The sequence below is a fragment of the Somniosus microcephalus genome, chromosome 15 (assembly GCF_052327205.1).
Source record: "Somniosus microcephalus isolate GS21.2 chromosome 15, FLI_Smic_1.0, whole genome shotgun sequence".
In the NCBI taxonomy this organism is placed as follows: Eukaryota; Metazoa; Chordata; class Chondrichthyes; order Squaliformes; family Somniosidae; genus Somniosus; species Somniosus microcephalus.
The window spans coordinates 104,435,366-104,450,735 of NC_141001.1; the positions used below are offsets into that span (position 1 = coordinate 104,435,366).

Here is a 15,370-nt window from a genome sequence, read left to right on the forward strand (position 1 = left end):
CCTCGGGACCTCTTCGCGCTCATCTTGTCCATGAGACCCACTTCCTGCTCCCTCGGCCCTATTCCCAGCAAACTGCTGACCACCCAACTTCCTTTTCTGGCTCCCATGTTAGCTAACATTGTTAATGGGTCTCTCTCCTCAGATACTGTCTCTCTTTCCCCGCCCCCCCACCCCCTCTCAAATCTGCCGTCATCATCCCCCTCAAAAAAAAAAAAAAAAAAAAAAAAAAAAACCTTGACCCCTCCCTCGTGGCAAACTCCCACCCCATCTCCAACCTCCCTTTCCTCTCAAGTCCTGGAACGTGTTGTAGCCTCCCAAATCCGTGCCCAACTTTCCCGCAACTCCATGTTTGAATCCCTCCAATCAGGTTCCCTGCTACAATACTGAAATGGCTCTCGTCAAAGTCGCCAATGACATCCTTTGTGACTGTGACAAAGGTAAACAGTGCCTCCCCACTGTCGTCCAGCTGGGTGAGACTACACTCGCCTGGTTCCATTCTTATCTATCTAATCGTAAGCAGAGAATCACTGCAATGGTTCTCTTCCCGCTCCCGCATCAGTACCTCTGGATCTATCCTTGGCCCCCTCCTGTTTCTCATCTACATGCCGCCCCTTGGCAACATCATCCGAAAACACAGCGTCAATTTCCACATATACACTGACGACACCCAGCTCTACCTCACCACCATTTCTCTCAACCCGTCCACATTCTCTAAATTGTCAGACTGCTTGTCCGACATCCAATTCTCTGGATGAGCAGAGATTTTCTCCAATTAAGTATTGTGAAGACCAAAGCCATTGTTTTCAGTCCGTCACAAACTCTGTTCGCTAGCCACTGACTCTATCTCTCTCCCTAACATTTGTCTGAGGCGGAACCAGACTGTTCGCACCCTTGGTGTCATATTTGACCCTGAAATGAGCTTCCGACCACATATCCGCAGCATAACTAAAACTGCCTATTTCCACCTCCGTAACATCGCCCGTCTCCGCCCTTGCCTCAGCTCATCCGCTGTTGAAACCCTCATCCATTGCCTTTGTTATCTCTAGGCTTGACTATTCCAACACACTCCTGGCTGGCATCCCACGTTCTACCCTACGTAAACTTGAGGTCATCTAAAACTTGGCTGCCCGTGTCCTAACTTGCACCAAGTCCCGTTCACCCATCACCCCTGTGCTCGCTGACCTACATTGGCTTCCGGTTAAGCAATGCCTCGATTTCAAAATTCACATCCTTGTTTTCAAATCCCTCCATGGTCTTGCCCCTCCCTATCTCTAATTTCCTCCAGCCCCACAACAACCACCCCCCACCCCGAGATTGAATATATTTAAGGTGGAGATAGACAGACTTTTGAATGGTAAGGGGGTGAAGGGTTATGGCGAGTGGGCAGGGAAGTGGAGTTGAGGCCCAGACCAGATCAGCCATGATCTTATTGAATGGCGGAGCAGGCTCGAGGGGCCAAATGGCCTACTGCTGCTCCTACGTCTTATGTTCTCATGTTTTCTTCTAATTCTGACCTCTTGAGCATCCCTTATTATAATCGCTCAACCATTGGTGGCCGTGCCTTCTGTTGCCTAGGCCCTACGCTCCAGAATTCCCTCCCAAACCCCTCTGCCTCTCTACCCTCCTTTTAAGACGCTCCTTAAAATCTACCTTTTTAACCAAGCTTTTGGTCATCTGCCCTAATTTTTCCTTGTGTGGCTCGGTGTCAAATCTTTTATCTTATAATACTCCTGTGAAGCGCCTTGAAACATTTTACTACATTAAAGGCGCTATATAAATCCAAGTTATTGTTGCAATATTCTTCGTGTAAGTCAAAACAACATCCATGGTTGGTGTCTGCAGGACTTCAGAATGTTGTACGGCTGTCCCACGATACAGAGAAAGATTGGTGCTTGCTTATCTTATTTTTCTTTCCTAACAATACATCTGCTTCACTCGGCACCTTGGATTTTTCTGCTCTTTTGTTTGTGGCTTTTGCTACTTTTCATTTTGTTTATAAACCTGCAAAATCATACAGATTGGCTAATAAACTTGATATGATGAGAGCTCTTGCATTGTCTAGTTCTTTCCAAAAATCCAATGTTGGAATCTTGTACTTTTATTAAAATGTACTCTTCATTTGTAAAGAATTGACGCAGCTTCCTGTGCCGTGGTAATTCTGTACCAATGTCTATGTTGTTTGTTGTTGTAGGCTCTCTTGTGTCTGTGAGATCAATGTGACCCTGACGTAACGTTTGGTTTATGTAATGGTGTCAGTGTTTCGTGAATCCAATTCTGTATTAACTGATGGTTCTTATTTTTGACTTTTTACTCATTTACAACTTCTTCTATAATCTCAGATATCAAACGAGGACACACGGGAAGACAAAACAACGATAAAGTGCGAAACATCACCACCCTCCACACCAAGGTCTATTCGATTGGACAGGGTTAACCAAGGTGCCGGTCACACAGTCAGTCAGGAGGACATTCGGGACATAAGAAGGTGAAACAATTTTCCAAATCAGTGTAATTCATTTACATTTCTTTGCTTAGTCCGTGAGCTAATCTACAGAAATACGGTACAATATTTTAAACAGACCTGATGATCATATCTAGATATTAGCAACAAGAACCAATGTAGAAATGTGTTTTGGTCTTTGATTAGGTGGGCAGTTGACGCACATTATTGTTACAAACTGATTTCAGCAAAATGTTGATGTGAAGCCACTAAACGCATTTAACCAGGAAGTTGTATCATGTGTGGAGTTTGCACATTCTCCCCGTGTTTGCGTGGGTTTTCTCCGGGTGCTCCGGTTTCCTCCCACAGTCCAAAGATGTGCGGGTTAGGTTGATTGGCTATGATAAATTGACCCTTAGTGTTAGGGGGATTAAATACGTGGGGTTACAGGGATAGGGTGGGATATGTGTTGGTGTAGGGGTTACGGGGATCGGGTGGGATATGTGTCGGGCAGGCTCGATGGGCCGAAATGGCCTCTATCTGCACTGTGGGGTTTCTGTGATTCTGTGAACTGATTATATTCGAACATGTAATATTGAGTAGGATATTTAATTATCAGGAGAATTGGTTAGTCAGCATTGGATAGGCTATCAAAGCTCATTTTAGACCTTCGCTAGAAATGAATTTAAAACACTGGCAATTTTTACTTGGAAGTCACATTCCGTTGTCAGCATAGTACTTCCTGTGGGCAAATTCACTTAATTTATGTTTTTTAATAAACTCACCAATTTGGAATAATGTCTGGCTAATAATTGCATTCATTATTTGAAATTGTAGGAAGGAGTGATTTGTTTTAGAAAATTGCCTAAAGAAAGTTTGACACTTTTTTGTGAAACGTAGATTAGAAAAATAGCTGTTTTGGATAAGAGTATATCTACCCTTTTTGTGATAGAATCTCAATGCTGATAACCTTACTGAAGGCTGAATGTGTTTGGTCCAGTGTTCAGATTTGGGGTGTCTTATTGATGGTAAAATACTGTTATGTGGTAACTGGAAGCTCTGAACTGAAATTTTGTGGAATACAGAATTGACTTTCCTGATTGAAAGTAAAGCTTTTAATTGTGAATTTTTCTGGTCTGGCATTTTTGGATCCAGACTGCTTGAAATTTGCTTGTACGTTTTTATATTGATGTTGCAGCTTAGGTAACTGTTGAGTTTGGTTGCTGTTTTTGCTGTTCTATGTATGAAAACAATGGTACAAACACTAATTCTCTGTTTTTACTTTCCTAACTTAAATACTTTTTTATATACATGTACACACACACACAGTTCAACTGGGTCACAGGATGGTCAAGTCAGCAACCCCAGTAGCAGCAACAGCAGCCAAGATTCTCTTCATAAAGCCCCCAAAAAGAAAAGTATAAAGTCTTCTATTGGGCGCCTGTTTGGTAAGAAAGAAAAAGGTCGGCTTGGACAGTCCAGCAAAGATCCCACAGGTCAAGGTTGGTTTGGAAGTCAATAAGTAAACTTTGGAATACGTAGTAAATTTACCTTTGTCATTAAATTTGTATTTTGTTTTACTATAATTTGCTTTTAACCCCTATGTATCTGAAATCCTATGAGATTTTATACCTACATTCACCTAATTTGTTCATGTTCTACTTTCTTGTTTCTCTTTGACCAAATGACTGTCCATCAATCTTAGCCCACTTTCCTTGCTACCTTTCCAAGTTCAGGTTGCACCTCCACTCTGGTGTTCTTGATTTATGTTTTGGTTTGATTTGAATTTTGGACTGCTTTTTTTTATGTTTAATGTTTGAGTGCATGTTGGTTTCAGACTTGGCATGAAAGCGTTGTTGTAAAAATAGCCACATAGTTCAGTTAATTTAGAGAGCTGAGTTTATAACTACTGATGTTCGTTGTATGGTAGCTTGACCTTCAGGTTTTACTGAGATGGGGTCTTTTTTGAGATGGGGGGGGGGTCAAAGAAAAGAAATAGCATGGTTTAAAATATTAGTAAATTGCTATTTTTGGTAGCCTGTGCCTCACTAGTAGTTTTGACTTTTTAAAAAAAAAAGGAAAACTGGTGAGCACTTATTTCAGCAATCATACCAAGCATGGTTCTAGAATCCCTCTCCCCCACCTTAAGAACAAAAATGTTTAAGAAACTCTTAACCCCATTCCAGATTATTGCAATTTTAGACAATCTATGCCTAAAACATTTTTGTGGAAATTAAACACTAGCTTTTTTTTAGTTCATCTGTCAGTCTGAAAGTGAGTTCATTATCTCCAATAAGTTCAAAGCTTTTTAGCACACCTGCAACAAATCTGTAATTTTTTTAATTTAAAACAATTGTTTTCCAAAGCAGAATTGTTTCAGTAAAATTAAAATTATCCTTGCCATTTTAAACTTCAGGGTCACCTGAATAACTTGAGGCCTCAATTAATTGGACCTAATTCAGTATGTTGCCTTGTGTGAACTCAATAATGACATTAGCTAGTAAAACTTTTTGGTTTGTAGTAACGCCTCCATTTAGAAATATCCATTGATTTGCACTAACTAAACACATGGAGCAAACTTTTAACTTTCTGCCCGGCCGTAAAACTGACGTTGCAGACTGACCGCACATTATAGAAACTGGCCAATTTTCATTTCCATTAAAATAATCAGCAACGCCAGCTTTATATCCAGGCAGCAAGTTGTAAATCTATCCCATTGAGTTGTGTGGACTCCTGAAATTTTTTTTAAAAATTCATTCATGGTACGTGGGTGTCGCTGGCAAGGCCAGCATTTCTTACCCATCCCTAATAGCCCTTGAGAAGGGGGTGGTGAACCACCACCTTGAACTTCTGCAGTCTGTGAGGTGAAGGTACTCCCACAGTTCTGTTAGGGAGGGCGTTCCAGGATTTTGACCCAGTGACGATGAAGGAACGGCGATATATTTCCAAGTCAGGGTGGTGTGTGATTTGGAGGGGAACGTTCAGGTGGTGGTGGTGTTCCCACGCACCCGCTACCCTTGTACTTCTAAGTGATAGAGGTCGCGGCTTTGGGGGGGTGCTGTTGAAGAAATTTAAAGTGCACTGTTAGAATATCAAAATGTGATCTGAGGTATTGATTTTTTATTAGCTTGTGAACATTGCATTTGCTAATTTGTTTTAGTTTGGGAGGGAGCTCTACCTTAATTAAAAAAGCCCTTTTGTTTACTCTTGCCCCCCACCCCCAACCCCACTGAAGGCAGTGAAACTCATCACATCAAGAACGTTCAATAGTAATTGTCTGCAAAGGCTGGACTTTTAAGTAGGTTATTGTGAGTCATTTCATAATGATGCATTAAAACACTCAATAACTAGCTACCCAAATTCTCTTGCCTGTACGTGGATGTTGAGTTACATCAGCTCATGTAATAGCAATCTATTTATAATGCATTCTTCATGACCGAAGGGCATCCCAAAGTGCTTTACATGTTGGAGAATGAAGTGGACACTGAGAAGGAAGGAAAGAAGTAGATAAAATGGAGTTGTAGGGTGGTGTTGAAAGAGAGGTTAAAGAGCAAAGTCTTTTGTGGGCTTTTAAAAGCAGAGATGCAACAGATGAAGTTCTAGAGGGCAGGGGTATGGTCATTGAAAGAGTGGCTGCCAATGGTGCAAGAGTAGACTAGAGTCAAGAGTGAAGTGTGTAAGCAGGGACATGGCACGGAAGGGGGTCACTTGGGTAGGCTGGGGCGAGGCTATGGAGCCATTTGGAAGTGAAGCTAAGAATCCTGAAACTGATTTGTAGGATTACAGGGATCCAGTGGCGCTTAGCAAGGACTGGTATATGGAAGAGCAAGGTTTTGAGCTGGTAATAATTCTTGCAGCGGCATTCTAAATGACGTGCAGCCTGTGGGAGTGGGAAGGCTGGCCAGCAGAGCGTTAGGAGACATTGACCTTTGTAAGAGAAGCATGGACCAGAATCTCAGCAACAATGTGGGAGAGGTGGAAGTGGCAATGTTGCAGTGGTAGAAGAAAGCAGTCTTGATGACTAAGCAGATGTGAGGAAGAAAGCTCAACCTGGGTTTAAGCACCAAACTAGGATTGCTTTTGTACATCCTTTAGAAGAAAGATTGAGTTCAAATTCTGTACTCTGACATTATCCTCATGATGTTTTGTTTTTATCAACCCCAGAAAAAGTGCAGCCCATATTTATTTGTTCAACTTTGCATTGTAGAAAACTAATGTAATGAAGCAGGGTTTGAAGTACTTGAACTTTGTGACCTTTCCTATTAGCTTTTGAGCAATGCAATTGGCATGGGTTTCATTGGATTCCAAGCTTGTGCAATTAGTGAATCTAATGTTTGGGGTTGTTTTGTTTCCTGATATGCCGCAGTACTTCAATACCATTTGCTAGCAAAAAATAGTATTGAAGTGTTTGCATGTCAAAATTAAATTTTTCTTGCCTTCATTAATATTGTGTGCACATATTAATACTTTTGGGGCAATAACTTGTAATTGCTGTGTGTGATGTGGAGTGATTTGATATTTGTATGGTGTTTTCAGTGTTAACTGTTAGGGGTGTATTACTTTTTGCTTTCCTGCACAATAGACTGGGCATGGTTGGGTAATGAGTAGAACCAGCATAAAATGGATCACATTTTAATATCTTTAAACTATTTTTAATAGGTTATTTTTTAATTGGTATTCATGCATAAGGCTTATTCATTTTGTATACTGTACACTGGAATTTCAGCTGGAACCTTATTTTGAGGGGTTAGCTTCTAACAACAAGCAATCATCATTTTTTGTAAATAATGTACACTTTCTCTCCATTCAACTTTTTTTAAATCACATGCATAAAAACCACCTGTCTTTTTGGATCTCCGCACAGCCTTATGAATTCCTTCAGACTCCCAACCACTAACCGCCCACATGCATACTTCCGCTGTGCTTCCCTCATTCTGCTCCCTGTGAACTATTCAGAGCTTCCAATATCTAGGCTTCGCGCAGCTTCCTGTTGAGCTCCTTTGAAAGTGTTGTTAAATGTTTGACATTTATTTTCCCTGAATATAAAATATAATTCAAAATCCAATTCACAATATTTGGCTAAAACTAGGTTAAATAATTTACTCCCATGAACAGTATAATGATTTAACTTTAAACTTTATAGCTGGCATACCAGATATGGAAACCTGTCCTCAGGATACCTTGGGACTCAGTAAACTTGGCCAAGCAGAAAAAGATAGAAAGTTGAAAAAGAAGTAAGTTTTTTTTTCAAAACTTTTTCTGAAGTAGTAACAAAAGTGCATGGCTATTCTGACTCCATTACACCAATTATATATATTTTTAAACTGCAGTGGTATTTTAAATGGTTCATACTGTGCAAATGGCAATGTTTAAAATACACACAAATAATGTCTCTTGAACAATGTATGAACTGAGATGGAAACTTGGCTTCTCCCAACACCCTTTCCTCTCCCCACATCCTTTCCTTTCCCCAATCATTTTACTTTTCATTTAAAATTAGTGTTTTACACATTTTTTTTCTCCATTTCTTTCCCTTCTTATGTTATTATTCACTCCATGACCTTAGTAGTAAATCAGGGTAAGTTCATTTCTCATTAACTTTCATGAATGCATTGGGTTTGCTCTGCGGCTCTATGTCAATGTCTGATGGCAAAGGGAACTTTATTTTTCTCTGGAATGTGTAAAATGCAGGAATATAACTTGGAATGCAAACATTTCCATTGGGTTCCAGTTTGTAAATGAGGGACTTTTTTTTTAATCAAATGTATTTTGGACAAAGTATAACAAACTGTTTAAAAAGTGGGCATAGCTTTGAAATGTTGTAGTTTCACCCAACAGTCTTAAGAACTCCAGACCTACAATGCCAGCCTTCCAGCCAGAGGCTCACAGTTTTGAATCTCTGACCCAGTTGGCATCTTTGGTTGAGTTTCACCAAGCTAGGTAGGAGAAGAAGTGGTTGTGTATCTATCCTACCTCACCACAGAATTGTACCTCTGTCAGTCAGTCATGAAGCAGCATCATTGACTGTGCCCTGTGGAGGTATCTGTGGATCAAGACCTGTATTTTATGCTGGAAGAGGTGACATTGAAGGTTGAGTGTTCACTGCCAGAGCTGGCTTGACCACCACAAGCAGTACAGTCTCATGCTCTCAGCAGTGAAGTCCTGTTTTTCCAGAAAAATCCTGGAGACGTAGGACAACTACAAACTACTCCACTACAGATTGTTTATTCTGCCTTCCCTTCTCTGCACTGTCCATCACCTCAAACAAAAACTTGTTATATATTTATGTAGTGCGCTATCATGTCCGAGAAATCATTCCAAGTGCTCCACATGCAATAAATTACTTGTGAATCCAGTGACCCTTATGTAGGTAAACACACTGCCATTTTTGCACATAGCAAGATCTCTTAAACCAACAACAACTTCTTGCATTTATATAGCGCCTTCATAGAACATAGAAACATAGAAGATAGGAGCAGGAGTAGGCCATTCGGCCCCTCGAGCCTGCTCCGCCATTTAATGAGATCATGGCTGATCATCCAAATTCAGTACCCTGTCCCTGCTTTCTCCCCATATCCCTTTAGCTTTAAGAAATATATCCAACTCCTTGAATATATTTAATGAATTGGCCTCTACTGCCTTCTGTGGTAGAGAATTCCACAGGTTCACCACTCTCTGGGTGAAGAAATTCCTCCTCATCTCTGTCCTAAATGGCTTACCCCTTATCCTTAGACTGTGACCCCTGGTTCTGGACTCCCCGACCATCGGGAACATCCTCCCTGCATCTAGTTTGTCTAGTCCTGTTAGAATTTTATACGTTTCAATGAGATCCACTCTCATTCTTCTAAACTCCAGCAAGTACAAGCCCAATCGACCCAATCTCCTTATATGTCATTCCTGCCATCCCAGGTATCAGCCTGGTGAACCTTCGCTGCACTCCTTCCATGGCAAGAACATCCTTCCTCAGATAAGGCGACCAAAACTGCACACAATACTCAAGATGTGGTCTCACCAAGGCCCTGTACAACTGCAGCAAGACATCCTTGTTCCTGTACTCAAATCCTCTCGCTACGAAGGCCAACATACCATTTGCCTTCTTAACCGCCTGCTGCACCTGCATGCTTACCTTCAGCGACTGGTGCACAAGGACGCCCAGGTCTCGTTGCACTTCCCCTTCTCCCAATCTATTGCCATTCAGATAATAATCTGCCGCCTTGTTTTTGGCACCAAAGTGGATAACCTCGCATTTATCCACGTTATATTGCATCTGCCATGCTTCTGCCCAATCACCCAACCTGTCCAAATCATACTGGAGTTTCTCGGCATCCTCCTCACAGCACACACGCCCACCCAGCTTTGTGTCGTCTGCAAACTTGGAGGTATTACATCTAGTTCCCTCGTCCAGATCATTAATATATATTGTGAATAGCTGGGGTCCAAGGACCGATCCCTGCGGTACCCCACTAGTCACTGCCTGCCACTCGGAAAAAGAGCCGTTTATTCTAACTCTTTGCTTTCTGTCTGCCAACCAGTTCTCTATCCAAGTCAATACCTTGCCCCCAATCCCATGTGCCTTAACTTTACACGCTAATCTCTTATGCGCGACCTTATCGAAAGCCTTTTGAAAGTCCAAATACACCACATCCACTGGTTCTCCCTTATCTATTTTACCAGTTACATCCTCAAAAAATTCCAGTAGATTAGTCAAGCACAATTTACCTTTTGTAAATCCATGTTGACTTTGTCCGATCCTGTCTCTGTTTTCCAAGTGCTCTGCTATTACATCTTTTATAATGGACTCTAGCATTTTCCCCACTACCGATGTCAGGCTTACCGGTCTGTAATTCCCCGTTTTCTCTCTACCACATTTTTTGAACAGTGGGGTAACATTAGCTACCCGTCAATCCATGGGTACTGTTCCAGAGTCTGTTGACTTTTGGAAGATAACCAGCAATGCATCTACTATTCCTAGGGCCACTTCCTTAAGTACCCTAAGATGTAGATTATCAGGCCCTGGGGATTTATCGGCCTTCAATCCCATCAATTTCTCTAACACCATTTCCCTACAAATACTGATTTCTATCAGTTCCTCCCTTTCATTAGACCCTATGTTCCCTGACATCTCAACTTAGTAAGACATCCCAAGGCGCTTCACAGGAACGTTATCAAACCACCATGAGATGAATGACCATTTGACCTGTAATTTCTTTTTGGTGGTATGGGTTGTGGGAGGATTTGTTGGCCAAGACATAGGAAGAGGTCCCTCCTTTTTGATTCATGCCATTGGACTTTTAGGCCTAGAAATTCAGTGGGCTGCGCCACCAGTTAGCGCCCAAAGAGGGCACTTAGTGGGTTTAGCGCCACTGGCCACGCCTCCCGCTAAATTCAGTGTGGCGCTAATGGCAGCGCTAGCCGTTAGCGCTGCGCCGCCACAGATGACATCATCGGTGTGCGCAGCGCCCCGCTACCGCCCCGATTGCCAAATTTGGTAGTACCCCCTGCTTTAGCGACCGGTTCAGGGGGGTCTACCTGCGGCGGTAGGGGTGCGGGGCAGCCATTTTTTTTGCTGGCCGCCTGCCAGCACCTCTTCGCGCCGGCCTCCTGAGCGGCGCCCCCCCCCCCGCGTTGTGCCGGCTTTGTCCCAAAAGCCCGGCACTTCTGCTCGGTGCCGGGCTCTTTTGCCGGCACTCGCGATCTCTGATCGTGCTACAGCAGGCCCCTCCCCTTTAAGAAGGGGAGGAAAGCCTGCAGTACTGCAGCGCCCCAAGAGGGATGCGGAGCGCCTCGAGTAGCGCCACGCTTCCGTTTGGGCCACTGAATTTCTAGGCCTTAATGTTCACCTCTTGGGCTGATCCAAGTGGTTAGTTACATAGTATTTATAGCACAGAAACAAGCCATTCAGCCCAGTAGGTCCTTGCAGGTGTTTATGTTCCACCCAAGCCTCCTCCCACCCTCCTCCTAACCCCATCAACACATCCTTCTATTCCTCATGTACTTATTTAGCGTCCCCTTAAATTGCATTTCTGCCTCAGCTACTCCTTGTGGTAGCGAGTTCCACGTTCTAACCACTCTCTGGGTAAAGCAGTTTCTATTGGATTTATTAGTGATTCTGTTATATTTATGGTCCCTAGTTCTGGTCTTGCCCACAAGTGGAAACAAGTCGTCTGTTTTGACCCTCGGCTGAGCTTTCAACATGACATCCGTTCTATCACCAAGACCACTGCCTTCCACCAATGGAATGTTGCCTCCCTCACCTTTACACGGCTGAAATCCTATCCCACGTTGTTTTCATATTGAGGATCAATTTCTCAAATGCTGTTCTCATGGGTCTTGCCACACTTCTCCAGCCCCCCCATATCCCCCCCCAAACCCCCCCCCCCCAGCTATTCTACAATCCTGCATCCTCTTGTGCACAATATACACACTCGCATCACCTTGATGTTACCAAACTCCACTGCCCCAAAGAGTATCAATATTCCCCCTGCCCGCCCAACATTCTTGTCTTCAAATTGCTCCATAGCTTTGTCCTTTGTCTAAAATCTACAGCTGCATCTGCTGGCCAATGCATGCTGTTCCTCTGACTGGATTATTGTTTGTTCCTTGCCCCCCTCAACTCTTCCATTATAGACAAATCTTCCAGCCACTGTGTGTCTGCCCCCTGGAATGTCTTCCTAAGTCTTTCTATCTTGGAACCTCACTCTTTGCTTTCAAATGCCTCCTTAAAAACATGCATCTTCCACTCTACTTTCAATTCCAAACCCAAAGTTCCTCACTTCCTGCTCAATATCCAACTCTTTTCTCTCCTGCCTCCTGCCCCCCAAAAAGCACTGAGACGTTTCTGTATGGGAAGCATCATGTAAATGTAAGTTGATGTTGAGCTATATTAGTACTTTATCATAACCTCAGTAACTGGAACTCTTTGGAAATGGAAATACCATTTGGTGTACGGTAATGTGAATAAAAATGGTGTTTTTCTGTGTGGAGCTTCACTGTATAACCAACACTTTCCTTGCATAAAGGAATGAGTTTCCTGACTGCTCTAACTGTCTTTTGCTTTAAAAAAAAATAACAATGTTTGCTCATGCTTTCCCATGAACATTTCATGTTGCAAGTCTTTATTAGTCTAACCCTCTTTATCTGCATGTACTAAGTAAATACTATTTTAAAACTCCTACAATGTCGTCTAAATGCCGTATAACTACAAGACTGTTTATTTTGACCTGAGTGTGTCAGGTGAAAATTAATAATGGTAGTCTTTTTTAATTTTATTCATGTGTATATACTGAACTAATTTGAAATGAATCCGGTTTGTTAATACGAGATTTGTACTTTAGGACGGAATTGTTGGAAGAAGCACGAAGACAAGGTCTACCCTTTGCACTATGGGATGGGCCCACTGTAGTCGTATGGCTGGAGGTGAGATTGCAGATTTTTAAAGGGAAGACTAATGCAGCTTGGGTTGTAAAAAATATATATATATATAGCTTGTGTTTTTTCATAATACTAGTCACTCTTCTGTAGCACACAGAGTCAAACCAAGCATGGTCTTCAGGTGAAGAGGAATGAGAGGATGGGTGTACCGTAATTGGATCAGGTTGTGCAGACAATAATTCAGTCCCCATTTTAAAGTCATATACACTCTGTCCTTAATTTATATAGTACTTTGATTTTATATTGCTACTTATAGTTAAATAGCAAAACTAAGGGCAATTGATGATGCCGAGAAGTAGAGCTGGGTGGAGCCTAGGGGATCTGTAGTACAGGAAAGCAGTGAGTGAGGAGGACATAAAAAACCTGCAAAAGGACATAGACAGGCTAAGTGAGTGGGCAGAGGTTTGGCAGATGGAATATAATATTGGAAAGTGTGAGGTTATGCACTTTGGCAGGAAAAAAATGAAAGAGCAAGTTATTATCTAAATGGAGAGAAACTGCAAAGTGCTACATTACAAAGGGATCTGGGGGTCCTGGTGCATGAAACACAAAAAGTTAGTATGCAGGTGATCAGGAAGGCCAATGGAATCTTGGCTTTTATTGCAAGGGGGATGGAGTATAAAAACAGGGAAGTCTTGCTGCAGTTATACAGGGTATTGGTGAGGCCACACCTGGAATACTGCGTGCAGTTTTGGTTTCCATATTTAAGAAAAGATATACTTGCTCTCGAGGCGGTTCAGAGAAGGTTCACTCGGTTGATTCCAGAGATGAGGGGGTTGACGAATGAGGAAAGGTTGAGTAGGTTGGGCCTCTACTCATTGGAGTTCAGAAGAATGAGAGGCGATCTTATCGAAACATATAAGATTGTGAGGGGTCTTGATCGGGTGGATGCGGTGAGGATGTTTCCACTGATGGGTGAGACTAGAACTAGGGGGCATAATCTTAGAATAAGGGGCTGCCCTTTCAAAACTGAGATGAGGAGAAACTTCTTCACTCAGAGGGTAGTAAATCTGTGGAATTTGCTACCCCAGAGAGCTGTGGAAGCTGCAACATTAAATAAATTTAAAACCGAGATAGACAGTTTCCTAGCAGACAAGGGAATTAGAGGTTACGGGGAGAGGGCAGGGAAGTGGACGTGAGTCTAGATTCGGATCAGCCATGATCCTATTGAATGGCGGAGCAGGCCCGAGGGGCCGTATGACCTCCTCCTGCTCCTACTTCTTATGTTCTTATTTTCGTTTAACCAGAGGTTAAAAGCCCGGAAAGCTCTATCTACCGGCAAATTCAGGAGCCGTTTCCTATAAGTTTTTATACTTCTCGTTGCTTTTTTTTTCCCAGTCAGGCTCTGCAAGGTCTGTAGCTAAGCAACAGCTTCAGCTAGAGACGCTTGCAGCTGCAGCCGACTGTTTTGAAGCTGTTGCTAAGCAACAGGGTTTGTTGATTCACACGGAGCTGAAAAGCTCTATGTTTTAACATTAGCGCTGGTTTATACGGCAGTTTTGATGGGACGGCACCAACTCGGTCCCGTCAGTGCCGGATACCAGAAAGTTTCCTGTACAGGCTGAGGAGTTGGCAAATGCCAAACTGAGGTGCTGCAGTGCCACTACTGACCAAAGGATATAATTACAGCATTGCAAGCTTCATAGAATGATGCAGCGCAGGAGGTCACTCAGCCCATTGTGCCTGTGCCAGAGTTGTCCTATTCCCCTGCCCTTTCCCCAGAGCCCTACAATTTTTTTTCTTTTCAAGTATATATCCAATTCCCTTTTCAAAGCTACTATTGAATCTGTTTCCACCGCCCTTTCAGACAGCGCATTCAAGATCATCACAACTCTCTGCATAAAAAAGATTCTGCTCAAACTTAAGACAATTTCCATTCTAAATGTAGACACAGAAATTTATATTGGTGAGGCGGGGGGAAGCTGACACAAAACTGTTGCAACAGAAAGTAAGGTTTTGTAGACCACAACGGCAGGGAGACGTGGGGGTCATTTTAATCTAACCCGCCCGTCGGGAAACTGACAGGATTGGGTGGAAATCCGCTTTTACGGCCCGCTCAGTTTTAATCTCCATTGAAGTCAATGTAATATTGGTCAGAGTGTAAAACCGGCGTTCCAGTGGCTTTCCTGCCCGCTGAGTTAGGTTAAGATTGGCTGCATAACATTTTTAAGTTGTGGTTGGTCAATTTTTAAATGATTTTTTTTGTGCACCAATCTCTACCTGGAACATTGTACTGATTTAATGTTTTTGCTTCCAGCTTTGGGTGGGAATGCCAGCTTGGTATGTGGCAGCGTGCAGAGCCAATGTAAAAAGCGGTGCTATTATGTCAGCCTTATCAGACACAGAAATACAGCGAGAGATCGGCATCAGTAACCCTCTCCACAGGTTAAAACTGCGTCTAGCTATCCAGGAGATGGTATCACTAACCAGTCCTTCAGCACCTCCAACATCTCGAACGGTAGGAACAAATCTCATTGCTCTATGAACACACACCAAGAT

The 15,370-nt window shown here is 42.7% G+C and overlaps 1 protein-coding gene across 16 annotated transcripts in view; it reads left to right on the plus strand.

Moving 5' to 3' along the window:
* Positions 1 to 15,370, plus strand: part of LOC147107127 (liprin-alpha-1-like) — a 166,528-nt gene that overhangs the window by 120,578 nt on the left and 30,580 nt on the right. For 15 of the 16 annotated variants that reach the window (XM_086008214.1, XM_086008202.1, XM_086008206.1 and 12 more), the window contains 5 exons: positions 2,340 to 2,485; positions 3,770 to 3,942; positions 7,584 to 7,674; positions 12,775 to 12,856; positions 15,129 to 15,329. In XM_086008214.1, the coding sequence (XP_085864340.1) occupies positions 2,340 to 2,485; positions 3,770 to 3,942; positions 7,584 to 7,674; positions 12,775 to 12,856; positions 15,129 to 15,329 (693 nt within the window). The remainder of the gene's footprint in view (positions 1 to 2,339; positions 2,486 to 3,769; positions 3,943 to 7,583; positions 7,675 to 12,774; positions 12,857 to 15,128; positions 15,330 to 15,370) is intronic. The other variant, XM_086008207.1, reaches the window with a different exon arrangement.